This window comes from Anoplolepis gracilipes, chromosome 11 (genome assembly GCF_047496725.1).
Source record: "Anoplolepis gracilipes chromosome 11, ASM4749672v1, whole genome shotgun sequence".
Lineage (NCBI taxonomy): Eukaryota > Metazoa > Arthropoda > Insecta > Hymenoptera > Formicidae > Anoplolepis > Anoplolepis gracilipes.
In genome coordinates, this window is record NC_132980.1 from 11,149,201 (window position 1) to 11,161,807 (window position 12,607).

At 33.6% G+C, this 12,607-nt stretch overlaps 4 protein-coding genes across 6 annotated transcripts; 2 read left to right on the plus strand and 2 right to left on the minus strand.

The window, feature by feature from the left end:
- Positions 1 to 3,592: 3,592 nt before the first annotated feature.
- P23 (cytosolic prostaglandin E synthase) lies at positions 3,593 to 6,258 on the plus strand. Its single transcript, XM_072901979.1, has 3 exons — positions 3,593 to 3,751; positions 4,738 to 5,107; positions 5,683 to 6,258. Exons 1-3 carry the CDS (start codon positions 3,735 to 3,737, stop codon positions 5,806 to 5,808), a joined length of 513 nt encoding a protein of 170 aa, XP_072758080.1. The 5' UTR covers positions 3,593 to 3,734; the 3' UTR covers positions 5,809 to 6,258.
- Positions 6,259 to 6,361: 103 nt separating this feature from the next.
- Positions 6,362 to 10,004, minus strand: LOC140671007 (INO80 complex subunit C). 3 transcript variants are annotated; one of them, XM_072901984.1, is made up of 5 exons: positions 8,863 to 9,019; positions 7,589 to 7,795; positions 6,895 to 7,085; positions 6,625 to 6,692; positions 6,362 to 6,543 (listed from the first exon to the last, which is right to left on the minus strand). In XM_072901984.1, the coding sequence occupies exons 3-5, from the start codon at positions 7,070 to 7,072 to the stop codon at positions 6,412 to 6,414; spliced, it is 378 nt and encodes a 125-aa protein (XP_072758085.1). In that variant the 5' UTR covers positions 7,073 to 7,085; positions 7,589 to 7,795; positions 8,863 to 9,019; the 3' UTR covers positions 6,362 to 6,411. The 3 variants fall into 3 exon arrangements, with proteins under 3 accessions (XP_072758085.1, XP_072758087.1, XP_072758084.1); XM_072901986.1 differs by lacking the exons at positions 7,589 to 7,795; positions 8,863 to 9,019 and adding an exon at positions 9,897 to 10,004; XM_072901983.1 differs by lacking the exon at positions 7,589 to 7,795 and having other exon boundaries at positions 8,863 to 9,014.
- Positions 8,803 to 11,726, plus strand: Tpi (triose phosphate isomerase). Its single transcript, XM_072901978.1, has 4 exons — positions 8,803 to 8,924; positions 9,955 to 10,113; positions 10,583 to 10,836; positions 10,936 to 11,726. The coding sequence occupies exons 1-4, from the start codon at positions 8,813 to 8,815 to the stop codon at positions 11,314 to 11,316; spliced, it is 906 nt and encodes a 301-aa protein (XP_072758079.1). The 5' UTR covers positions 8,803 to 8,812; the 3' UTR covers positions 11,317 to 11,726.
- On the minus strand, positions 11,727 to 12,589 carry Mrpl20 (mitochondrial ribosomal protein L20). The gene is made up of 3 exons (XM_072901980.1): positions 12,342 to 12,589; positions 12,066 to 12,176; positions 11,727 to 11,988 (listed from the first exon to the last, which is right to left on the minus strand). The coding sequence occupies exons 1-3, from the start codon at positions 12,426 to 12,428 to the stop codon at positions 11,740 to 11,742; spliced, it is 447 nt and encodes a 148-aa protein (XP_072758081.1). The 5' UTR covers positions 12,429 to 12,589; the 3' UTR covers positions 11,727 to 11,739.
- Between the last annotated feature and the right edge of the window lie 18 nt (positions 12,590 to 12,607).

Here is a 12,607-nt window from a genome sequence, read left to right on the forward strand (position 1 = left end):
TCTGAAGTCACACGATCTACGTCTAAGTAACATCTTGAAAAAAAAATGCTTTGCTCGATAATTCAACCGCACCGTGTAGATAGAGATTAAGTTACGCCTATTGCAAATATGAACACTAAATATTGCGTAGTAGAATAAACGCTGAAACGTGTTCTTCGAACATTTTCATATTTCAAAGAGATAGATCAAAATGACTTTATAATATATCTCAAGAAAAATATATACAATACAATATATTCAAATAATATTTAATGATCTTAGCGGATTCAATTAATTTCTAATCTTTGATTACAGAGAAAATAAAATTATAGAAATTTGTTAAAGCTTATTAATACAATCATAGAGTAGCAAACCATAATAATATATCCGATTTTAATTCGTATTGGACAAATTGGAGATCCTCCTTCGACGCAAAAAGAATAGGTTCTCACGCGTTACCGTATTTACGGTGAAGAGAACCGATTGTATTTGGAAAGCGATGGAAATGATAGAAATTCGACAAAGATGACGGTTAATAATCGTAACCAACGCGTATAAATTGGCTGGTTCGAGCGGTTAACTAACGTTAACTGAGATTAGTAATCATACAGCGCTCCGAGTTGAAGACACTCTTCTGGAAATATATCCGTCGTGACCCGAGGAAAGCGGAATATCACGCCGCTCTCTAGTATCCTACGAAGCTAAAACGTTATTTCACCTCTCATCTTTCTCGCGAAGCTCCTTCCTCTACAATATAACAGCACATTAATCCTCGTAGTTTCACGAGTCAAGAGATTCTATGAATTGAGCCTCTCAAAAGTCAAACTAATTAACTTATAAAAAGTAGAGTTTAGCTTCTCAGAAGTCCAATTGCTATAAATTATAATAGGAATATATTTCCAGAAATATTAATGGCATATTATTGGCTCGCTGAAATTAGCTTGATTAGCGAGTAAACGATAAAGTCGGAATGAAATTTTAACTGGATTTTAATAAAGTTTCATTTTCAAATTTAATTACAAATCATGAAAAATTGCGGTGAAGAATATAACTTCTCTCTCTCTCTCTCAATTTCAGACAAAATGGACATACACAATTTTATCATTTAAAGATTAATATACGAGTATTTATTACGTGACTACCCGGGATACCGAATACGAAGGTTAAGAATGGCGGGAAGGGAAAGCGGAGAAACGAGTGTGTATGTGTTTATTATATGCGCTCTTACCGCGTACTTGTCCTTGTAGAAGAGTGAACTCGTCGACATGGTGGCGCAAAACCGGTGGCGATGTCCTCTCCTCAAATCGAAGGTCGTGTCGTCCTAGTCATCGTCGTGGCCATCCGCTCCTACGATCGTTCCCTCCTCTCGTTTCCGCTCCGGAAATGCTCGTCGCACTCACACTCTGCACACACGGATAATAACGATAACGAGATATTGATATCGATATTTATGACAAGATAGGGATACAAGAACAGTTTAATTTAATGCGTCGCGACTGGTATCGTTTATCTTTCGAATTTTACACGCACACATATTCGTATGATATATAAGACTGGTATATTTCGAATTTTCTTTTTTGTTTAAGAATAAAAAACATTAATGTTACAAAGGCACATGTCCGAAATTATCCTTTGACATTTGGCCAGAAATAAGAAATATTTAATCAGCTGTTTTCACTCCAATTATATAATTTATAATTTATCAAATTTATTCAATGTATACATAATGTAGACTATAAAAATTATATATGTTATATATCATATAATATTTTTGCAATCCTGCAGTAATATTTATTCTGCATTTCGTCCCTCCTATAACTTTAATAATTGTTAAGACATTCAGCTGTCAAGATCGACTTACGAACACCCAAGTTTTCACTTGTCACGCGAAAGGAGTGTCTCCACCGTCTAATATATATATATATATATATATATATATATATATATATATATATATATACTTGTTAATTTCTCCTCTCTATTTCACGTCCTCGTATGATCTGCTCACTTATTATTCTCGTATTCCTGCCTCTTCTCTCGGCGAATTTTGTTCGCCCGGAGAAAACGCGTGCGCGCCGTATATGGCGTAAGGAAGCCGCGTAAAACTGCACCGCGATCAATCGATCGAACGATCGGCGGCGATCGGAGGTAACCGACGACGCCTCCTCTCCGAGTGACACGCAACTCGCGCGCGCGCCCACGCACGCACGCACGCACGCACGCACGCACGCAGAGCGGAAGAGCGAGCGAACGGCAGATCGCACCTGAATCGAACCTGCAGGAGAAAGAGACTGCTGGTACCCGTCCGCGTGTCCAGTTAGTTCGCGGCACAAGGATGCCCCCTCCCTCCCCACCCCACCGCGAGTCGTGGCTCCTCTCCTCCCCCTCCCCCCGCCCGGCCCGGCCTCCCCCCTTTCGCCTTCCACGCACGAATGACCTACAATCTACAATCTCCGCGGACTCTGCTTTGTTTGCGTCTCTCTCGCTCTTCCAGTGCATACGCGCCTACGTGCGTGTATGTCAATTCGTCGCGATATCGGCGTTTTTTTTTTTTTTTTTTTTTCTTCGTTTCTTATCGCTTGTCATCCCGGCGATCCCGGCGAGGAGTCTTCCTGCCCCCCCCCCCCCTCCTTTCGCCATCATCGAAAAGATGAATTTCTATAGGATCTATTTTCGTTTGCGAATTATTATTTCAAGATTCTTTAACGGGATAGATAAAATATTCATGCAAAGAAGTACTTCCATAACTATGATATACTGTTTGTCAAGTAACTTATTACATAAATTATTGAAGAGAAAGATGTGTGTGCGTTACCTGGCAAGAGAACATCGCGTGGAAAGAACGCCATTACGCGTTTATAAAGTGAAGCGAGTTGCAAAATTCACGGCAAAGTTTTTAGGCAGTTCGATAGAGGCCTCTGTAAAAGAAAAGAGATAAATTGAAGAAAGATGATTGATTCTTTAAAATTAAAGATGATGTTCCATAAATTCTCCTTCGAACGATAGACCGATATACACTTTATTTACGACCTGAGATCAAGTATATTCTAGATCGGTTTCATAAAATTAATAACGTATATAACATAAAATTAACCGAATATTTGGCTTTAATTGCGCATTTTATTTAAATTACATATTATTTATCTATTTGTGTGAGCTCATTTTTAATTATTTTTTGACCTTTTGTAGATATTCATATATCGGAAATATCTGTCAAAAGTCTGTCATATATGTATGTATAATGCATTTAATTAATAAAATATTTTTCAATATTTTCTCGCAAAACACTATTTCAACATTATATATTTATATACATACTTACATGTACTTGTGTGCGTGTGTGCTTAAATAAATTCTAGATATCTTCGGGGTGTTGTAGAATTTAATTGACAATCAATTGGATACCTCTGATGTGTATTTTGATATTTTTCAATATAAATTTGTTCTTACGAAAGTGAGAAAAAGTCAGATGGAACGTCGAAGCGTTGGATCGCTCCGATCTCCGTCCGCTTGGACCCTGCACAGGCAGAGGAGCGCCATCGTGCGACTGCGCGCGTCAGCTGCCAGCAGTAGGACGTCAGAACCGGCCGTCGTCGCGCGCCGGTCGCTGGTCGTCGAATGTCGAGTGCAGCGTGAGATCTCGAAGTGCAACGCTCTCGAATATCGGGTCCGTGGTCCGTGGTCCGTAGTGCGCGGTGCGTGAGCGCGCTGTGTGTTTGTTTCCCTATCGTTGTGCGAAGCTCAAGTCAGAGAACATGACGCAAGAAAGCCAGTAAGTATAATCGAGACCGGAGCCCCGGAAAAGTTGGCCGCGAGCCGATGGAACGCGGGCCCGGGTATCCGCGGACGGAGTCCGCGATCACGCGTTCCCTCCAACGACCGGCTCCGCGTGACGGACGTCGCGGAAGCGTACGTGTGCCGCCCCGTGGCTCTCGCATCTCCACCATCGCCATGTTGGTTGGATGACTGTATTATTGATTCTCGAAGTTTCCAGGCGGGACAACGGGATATTACGACGCTTTTTCGTCCATCGAGAACGAAGAATACCAAATGCGAATCCGACCCCGCGCCCCTCCTGTCACCCTCGACCGGAAACGATCCTCCGATTCGCGTTCCTTCGCGTCGCGTCCTTCACGTCTTCCAAGACTCCGTCCGAACCGATCGAGCCCGAATGACTCTCATTTTTTCGAAAATGCGATTTAATCTCGACGACGATTAACGCGATCCCTTTCGTACTTTCGATTATTTATAATATCATCGCCAACGTAACAATCCGAAAACGCAGAATCGCGAGCTCTCAATCCTAACCTATAAGACGCGCAATAAGTCTGATATCGATATTTCGTGCACGTGGGAATTGGCGATTTTTTTGCTATATGTATATAATGAATGGGTTTTAGATACGCGGCTCAAAATTCTGAAGTAATCTTTATTCACGAAAGAAAGTATTGTAGCGAAAATGTAGTAAAGTTTAATCTCCTAAATATCTGTTAAAAATTATAATTTTTGTTAATATATATTTATTAGAAAAAATTTTAAAAATTTTTTAAATTAAAAAAAAAATAAATAGATTTATTATTCGTTATATTAAATGGAAAAATTTGTATGTTTCTTTTTTCATGAAGAATATTATGGAAATGATAAATTTTTTTAATTTAGAGAATAAAGCATTGTAACATGTTTTACTTTACCAATTCCATCATATCCTTGTATTATATCATTGTTTAACATTTTCTTATATCTGTATCTAATTTTTAGGATACCTCCTCCACCAGTTATGTGGGCCCAAAGGAAAGATACCTTATTTGTTACAATCTGCTTAGAAGACTGTAAAGATCCCGTTATTGAAATTGAACCAGAAAAGATATATTTCAAAGGAGAGGGTGGCACAGATAAAAAAATGCATGAAGTTACAATTAATCTATATAATGACATTGTGCCCAGTAAATCTGTAAAAAATTTGAAAGGTAGAACCTTTGAATTAATTCTTACTAAAAAAGAGGAAGGGCCATATTGGCCACGGCTGATTAAAGACAAAACAAAGGCTCATTGGTTAAAGAGCGACTTTAACAAATGGAAGGATGAAGATGATACTGATGATGAAAGTAGCCCGCCTGATTTAGAAGAGGTAAGATCATTATTGAAAGTAATTTTCAGATTTCAAGTTGTTTGAATAATTTATAGTTGAACCCTCTTATTTTCAAATTAAAACTTAACTCTTAAATGAGATATATTAGTCCTTAAAAATAAGTTTCAATTGGCACTGCTCAAAAGATAATATTAATTAATTAATTATTAATATTATACTGTATCTTTTAATTCTAAATTCTAAATTTTTCTTGAAGAACAAATAAAAATGAATTTATAGCTATGTCTCAAGATAGAGGAAAATGATATAAATGATACTGGTGTCACTTGAGGGTTAATTTTTCTTTATTCTTTTTCAACTTTTTACATTACCTACATATGCATAAAAAATACTAGTAAAATTACAAATAAACATAAAATAATTAAATGCTCATATTATTTTCATTCTATATATATATATATACTATTAAAATATTAATGCAATTTAAAAAGAAATAAAAATTTGCTAATATTAGGAAAATTTGATTGTATTGTATATTATATAATTAAATGCCTAATGTATTATATAAAGAAACAAAATTAATACATACTTGTTTGGTTTACCTGATTTCACAGATGATGCGACAGATGGGTGGTCTAAGTGGTTCTGGTGACAGTAAGCCAAATTTTGATGATTTAGATGAATTAGGAGACAACGAGGCCGACAGCGATGACGAAGATCTTCCTGACTTATATGATTAAAACGATGAATAACCGTATTGATTAATTAATTACATTAAAGACAAATGGCAACCTAAGAATGATGCACAATCGGGCAATATTTCAGTAGGTTTCGCTGTTTGTATCTTCAATTGCAAATTCGTTATAAGATGGCCGTGTTGCAAGTAGCATACTGGGCGCGCAAAATGGACTACAAAAAAGAAAACGGTGTGTAACACAACTGACGAACAGTAATACACAGCTCTCGAGGATCCTCTACACCACCCGCCTCCCTTTTTAGCTTGTAGTTCATATACTAAGTTATAATGAACAAGCTTTTTTAATAATGTATTCTGTAAAGTAATAAGGAGATAAAAAAAGAAGAAAACAATACATGGAATAGTTCATTTTGGGAAATCCTATAAAGCACTATTAACAGGCATGACAAAATGTTATAAATGTTGTCTGTGAGATAAAAATATCAATAATTTATTTACTCTGTCTTTTCATTGAACTGAATTGTTCCGTCTTATTCTCTATCCTCGTTAGAATATTCTTTCGTTCTTTGTGTAAAAACGAAAATGCATTCCAGATATTGAACGTCTTGTTTCCTGAATGGACCATGAATGTAAAATATTAAATTATTTAACCGACAATACTAGATGCTCCACGTAAAGCTAAATATCCAGCTGTTATATCCATTGGTAAACTGCGAACTGTTGCGAATTCTTCAGCAGTTGCGTAGTATAATTTAGTCTGTGGATCAGTGTATCGTGCCTATAAAAATATAGATTATAACATTAACAGTATCTTCGAAGAATATAAAAGAAAGTTAATTGATAAATATGAAGCACTCACTGGTAATCCAGAAATGTCAGAGTATTTCTTAGCAGGTTTGAAACTCGGCGGTGCATTAATGGAACTATCTGAAATTTAAACGAAATCATGTGCTATAGAGAAAATGGTAGAATGTATTGTATTTCTCCGCTTTCTTCTCAAATATTTGATTATAGACTTTCATCATTTATAGTGTTTGATAACTATTTAAATATCTTGCAATTTTAATACCTTCCAAGTGATATAAAATACAATGACAAGAAAAATTAAGATTCTATCACACCTACGTACAGTGTTTTACTGTCACTGGCCATGGCAATGAACGTTCCTGAGCCAAAACTTGCTTCAACGAACGCCAAGTGCGTTTTTTGCCACTAGTACTGGTCGGTCGAAATTTCTGTTGGAATGAACGATTCTTAAATACAGGCTGCGGTTTCTTGTTAGCGTCTATCACTTCTTCGCTCGCCATTCTTCAATATTGCCTAAAACAAATAAGTGTAATAATGAGAACAAATTTTTGAGAATTTTTATAAACTATGGAATTGTAATGTGTGAATAAGAATTTATTGCTAAAAACATTTATCTGTATACACTATACAATTTATAAAGAAGATACAAGAAGTATAGCTATAAATTATTCATTATAAACAAACAAAATCCAATATAGAGAATGCAATCTTTTTAATATTTTTTGTGTATATATATATATATATATATATATATATATATATATTCTTTTTTTAAATTGTTATCTGAGTGTTTGTGTGTGTGTGTATAAACAGTGAGATAAAATTAAAATATAGATACTGCATCTTATTGTTAGTACAAGAAAAATGGCATGCAATATTGTTTTGTCTGAGTGCCTGATCAATGGTTTGGCTCAATTACTTAAGAGTAATAAAGCAAAATAATCTTTAGTATCGCTAAAAATAACACACATGGAGAGATAAATAATTATATATTATCATCTATATTTTACAAATACCTTTCAAAATCAAAGTGATGTATGTACCCTTGTAACAAATACTTTTGTATAGTGATTGATAGATTATCTTCCATATATACAAAAGTCTTTTTACTTGGATCAATCAAACACAGAATGACATGTTTACACATCCAATAATCTGATGTTCTCTCGTTACAAGGGATATCTGGCTGGTACTTTACATTGGTACCTTACATTGTCCAATGTCTATACAATGAACATATAATGAGTATACAATAAAAAAAGATTACAGTAATGTAAATGTATAGAATTCTAATTAATAACTATTAAAATTTTGTTAATATTAAAAAAAATGATCAACATTAAAAATCTTTTCTATTTAAAAATTTTTATGAAAATGAAATGTTTAAATAGACATAAAATAATTGTGTAGGTACATCATTGATTGAATACAATTTAAATCAGCTCGCTAACTACATATAACATTTTTCATAAATTCTACATTGTTAATATACAATTACAGACATTCTTTATTTATTATCTCTTGCCATGTGTGTTCAGTGATGTTCTCCATGAAATTACTCTCTCTCAAACAAATATTTTTCTTTTTGTGAATAATAAATCTCTATATCTACTCTGGTACTAATACCATTTTAATCATTTGCATCACAGATTTGTTGATCATTTTTGGTAGTTATTCGCTTCAACTTTTGTTTCTTCAATAGTAAGATTTGTTTTTGTAACATTTTGCCTTGCCTTGCTTTGCCTTCTTTCATATTTTTATCTGTCTTGTTGATCTTTTGAACTATCTTTTTATTAATGTGACTGTGTTAATCTCTCTATTAAAATGACATGTCAGATATTATTCAGATAAACAAACTTGTCGAGAAATTTTTTCTCTGTCTCGATAAAATGACATACACTCTGCACATTGGCATAAGTACTATTCATCGCAATATCTTTCGATTTCTCGCAAATTATCAACAATTCTAAACTTGTTTAATAAGCAACTTCTATGCAAGATGTAAAATTTAATTTATCCAGTTTTTCATTACAATTCGATGATACTTGGAAAGTCAAGTTTTGAGCGAATAAATGTATCAATTTTTCTATATTAAATGTCAATAGTTCTATTATATTTTACATTAATAAATTATTTGGATAAAATTATATCCTCGCAATTACACACGAAATCTCATAAAAGCTGTCAATATCAACATTTTTTGTGTCAGAGGTTAGTACTTCAGCATTTGTTTACTGAAAATGTCAACAAACTTTGCGATGTTTTTGGTAAAAGCGATATTAACAAATACCTTAAATGCATACGTAATTCGTAACCATCTGCTACTCCGACATTCTATTAATGTCAAATACTGTAAGTAACATATGTCTCGTTAATAATAATTCTCAATTACAAATATATCGAGGTTAGGTTATAGGAATTTAACTTTTCAAGAGCGCCAAAAGATACATCTATTCAAATTGTCATATTTGCACTAATAATTTAGAGTTTAGAGTATCAAAATTGACCAAATAAATCCGCGATTATCACGTCCAGTCTTTAACTTTTCTTCTCTCTCTCTTCATTATGTGTTTATAATTTTAAATTATTATCTTTACATAGATACATTTTTACTTTTTTTATCTTTTCCTTTTAGAAAGATTTCTTTAAAAACGATTACTAATTTTTTATTATTGATTTTTTTAAATATCACATAAAGCAATTTTTTTTTTGGATTCAATTATTATGATAAAAATAAGATTATTTTGATGTAAATCAATGCATTTCATTTTGTTAGAAAATAAACATAATTATTACATATAAATTGATATTATTTATAAAAATTTGTTATTCACTAAAGGGGAAATAAAAAGTATATAGTAATGTTTCAAAATTCATTATTTAAATCAATTATACGAAGCAACAGAAAGTTTTTAAGAAACATTATAAGATTTTTTTAAATGTTTAATTATTAAAAAATGTAAAAATTATTTTTTATTTTAGTGTATCACAGAAGAATTATTACATTTATACATGAAAGTTTGTATCATGTTTTCTTTATATAGTTTATTTTTAATCCTATATTCTTAACATCACTGTATACTTGACATGTATTTATATATCATAGTCTCATATTTTTACCTTGATTTCAGTGCAATTTTTAAATTAAAAATAGAGTGAATAAAATATATGGCTTTAATTTTTGGAGCAAAGGAATCAAATGTAAAAGATGCAATTAAAACGACAAATCCATATAATGAATGAAGTGAGAGAGAGGATTGTAAAGAATGTAGTGGGGGGAGATATAGAATCCGGGATGGGAGGAACGTGCCAGTATTCGTTCACCTTGACGTGCGTGTGAAGGTCAGAGGGACGAGATCACTCGAGAGAAATTTTGTTGCAGTTTGTGCATCATCCACGTATCTGTCATCACAAAGTTTACGAGCGAGAAAAATGGCACGCAAATTCTTCGTTGGTGGCAACTGGAAAATGAACGGCACAAAGAGCGAGATCAACGACATCGTCGCCTTCCTGAAGACCGGTCCGCTCGATCCGAATGTCGGTACGTGAGATGCCAGAGTCACCCTATATAGTAATGTACATGATATAATTCGTAAGACGTGTAATGCATTAAAAGTCTCCGACGAATTCGTAAACTCGACCTGCATACAAATTTAACTCATTGTCAGATTGTAATTAACAAGAAATTAAAATGACCCAATTGAACTTTGATATGATGCAAACAGATAACAATATGTACTTTAATTAATTTCGAGGAAATTTTGTTGTCACACATTGTCTTTTCAGTAATTATATTAATATTATTTAATTATATTAACTATAAAATATTTGATATTTAAAATTCCAAACAAAATTAATGTTCTTACAAAAGGTCAATCTTTAGATTTAATAAAAAATCTGACACTATCTGACACAGATACACTTATATAACATTTTTTGTTTCACATTCAATCTTTAATCTATGAATCTATTTTTCATAATTTAAAAGCTGGAACTTTTATGATTTGTAGAAGTCGTAGTAGGAGTTCCTTCAATATACCTCACCTATGTGACCTCCATCGTTCCTAACAATGTTAGTGTTAGTGCGCAGAATACATATAAAGTGTCCAAAGGAGCGTTTACTGGTGAAATTAGTCCAGCTATGCTGTTAGACAACGGTATTCCCTGGGTAATTCTTGGTCACTCGGAGCGCAGAAATGTGTTTGGCGAAACGGACGAATTAATTGCGGAGAAAGTTGCGCATGCTTTGGAAGCAGGGTTGAAAGTAAATAATAATTATGAATAAAGTATTACCTGCAAAAAGAGTTGTTAAATCCTTGAATCAAAAATAAAAACAAGAAATTAAAACTTTTATATTTTCTAGGTGATTGCATGTATAGGTGAAAAATTGGAAGAGCGCGAGGCGGGAAAGACAGAAGAAGTAGTTTACAAGCAAACTAAAGCGATAGCTGACAAAATTAAGTCTTGGGACAATGTGGTCTTGGCTTACGAACCAGTATGGGCGATTGGTACTGGTAAAACGGCGACACCACAGCAAGCGCAAGAGGTTCATGAAAAATTACGAAACTGGTTGTCCAAGAATGTCAATCCTGCTGTCTCGCAATGCTTGCGAATTATCTACGGTGGTTCTGTGACGGCGGCCAATGCCAAGGATCTGGCAAAGGAAAAGGATATCGATGGATTTTTGGTCGGTGGGGCTTCATTGAAGCCTGAATTTGTACAAATCGTTAACGCTCGTTGTTGAATAGTTTCAATGACACAACGTTTTAACAAGATTATATCAGATGAGACTTTATTCCTATTAGACATATGCAAAAAATTGCATATTGTTATATTCAATTGTTAGAATGTATAAAGTCTGTTCTGACAAAAACTATTGCTGTAAAGAGAAAAGTCATATCCATATTTATCATATATTTTCAATCTCTGATTTGCTTGCAATGTAGCTATGTAATATTATGAAAAATGTATGTTACATTGTTGTTGTTGATTATCATACACATGAGTCTTAAATGTATTTATAATACTGCAAGATATCATCTTGAATCAATTTGTGTCTGCAGTACTATCGATACAATTAATGAAATAAAATTTGGAAACCTTGTAAAAGCTTATCAATAAATGTTAGAAGGAAAGAATCTGTTACTTATATAATCTTTGTGAGAACTCATTTAATCAAACCCCTTACAAAAACGCTCTTGGGTACTTCATTATCGCTGACATACTTTAAATGGTCTTGTTTTGCTCTTGCACAAGCAATATCTGTAAGAGCTTTGAAAGATCGAGGTTCCCAAATTGACAAATCAGCCAACACCTTTCGGTTCAATAAAATGTTACATCTAGTCAATCCTTCTTTAAGAGTTCTAAAATTTATACCATGTTCTTGCGTAGCAGCTTGTATCCTCTGTTCCCGCAGCTAAAAGTAAGAGATCAATAATTACAAAAGTTTCTCTAATAAAACAATCATCTATTTTGATATAGTTCAAACTGTACCTCCATAATATCTATTTTCTTCAGCTTTCTACCTTGAGTGGCGTATATCAGAGCTCTGTGTACATTTCTGATAGCTATACTGTAACAATTCCTTCTTCTACCAATGTAATGCTGTTAACAGTAAAGAGAAATAACATCAAAAATAAATCAATCTTCTGCTTTAATTTACTTTTTTCGCCTTATATTAATATTATTATTAACATTTAATATATCAAATAAATTAATAATATTCAACAAAATATATTCAGAAATATCTATTGCATAATATATACTTACCGCGGCGAGCTTAAATATTTTCCGTTTGCGCCAGAATTCGTCTGGGCCGCGTGCTCTCACTAATAAATTTAACGATAAGAAAACCATATTTTCTTTAAACTTGATCGAATTACGGAGCTTAATTTCTCAAAAAATTCGTAATTCCGGGTAATTTCCTAGGAACGTAACCCAAAACCCAAGTACGAAAATTTATCCAGAATTAGGTTACCGGGATAATGGTTTCTGATTGGCGCTCTGATCCGCCATATGTAATCAAATAAGTTATA

Excerpts from the sequence above, each read along its gene's own strand:
- P23 (XM_072901979.1), top strand. Across the intron at positions 5,108-5,682 it reads GCCCGCCTGATTTAGAAGAG|ATGATGCGACAGATGGGTGG; the intron begins GTAAGATCATTA and ends CTGATTTCACAG.
- LOC140671007 (XM_072901986.1), bottom strand. The coding sequence starts at position 7,072 with ATGGCGAGCGAAGAAGTGATAGACGCTAACAAGAAACCGCAGCCTGTA. Across the intron at positions 6,693-6,894 it reads GCCAGTGACAGTAAAACACT|ATAGTTCCATTAATGCACCG; the intron begins GTACGTAGGTGT and ends TTTAAATTTCAG. Across the intron at positions 6,544-6,624 it reads CTGACATTTCTGGATTACCA|GCACGATACACTGATCCACA; the intron begins GTGAGTGCTTCA and ends ATATTTTTATAG.
- Tpi (XM_072901978.1), top strand. The coding sequence starts at position 8,813 with ATGTCAACAAACTTTGCGATGTTTTTGGTAAAAGCGATATTAACAAAT. Across the intron at positions 10,114-10,582 it reads TCCGCTCGATCCGAATGTCG|AAGTCGTAGTAGGAGTTCCT; the intron begins GTACGTGAGATG and ends TATGATTTGTAG. Across the intron at positions 10,837-10,935 it reads CTTTGGAAGCAGGGTTGAAA|GTGATTGCATGTATAGGTGA; the intron begins GTAAATAATAAT and ends TATATTTTCTAG.
- Mrpl20 (XM_072901980.1), bottom strand. The coding sequence starts at position 12,428 with ATGGTTTTCTTATCGTTAAATTTATTAGTGAGAGCACGCGGCCCAGAC. Across the intron at positions 12,177-12,341 it reads AAATATTTAAGCTCGCCGCG|CATTACATTGGTAGAAGAAG; the intron begins GTAAGTATATAT and ends TACTGTTAACAG. Across the intron at positions 11,989-12,065 it reads AGAAAATAGATATTATGGAG|CTGCGGGAACAGAGGATACA; the intron begins GTACAGTTTGAA and ends TCTTACTTTTAG.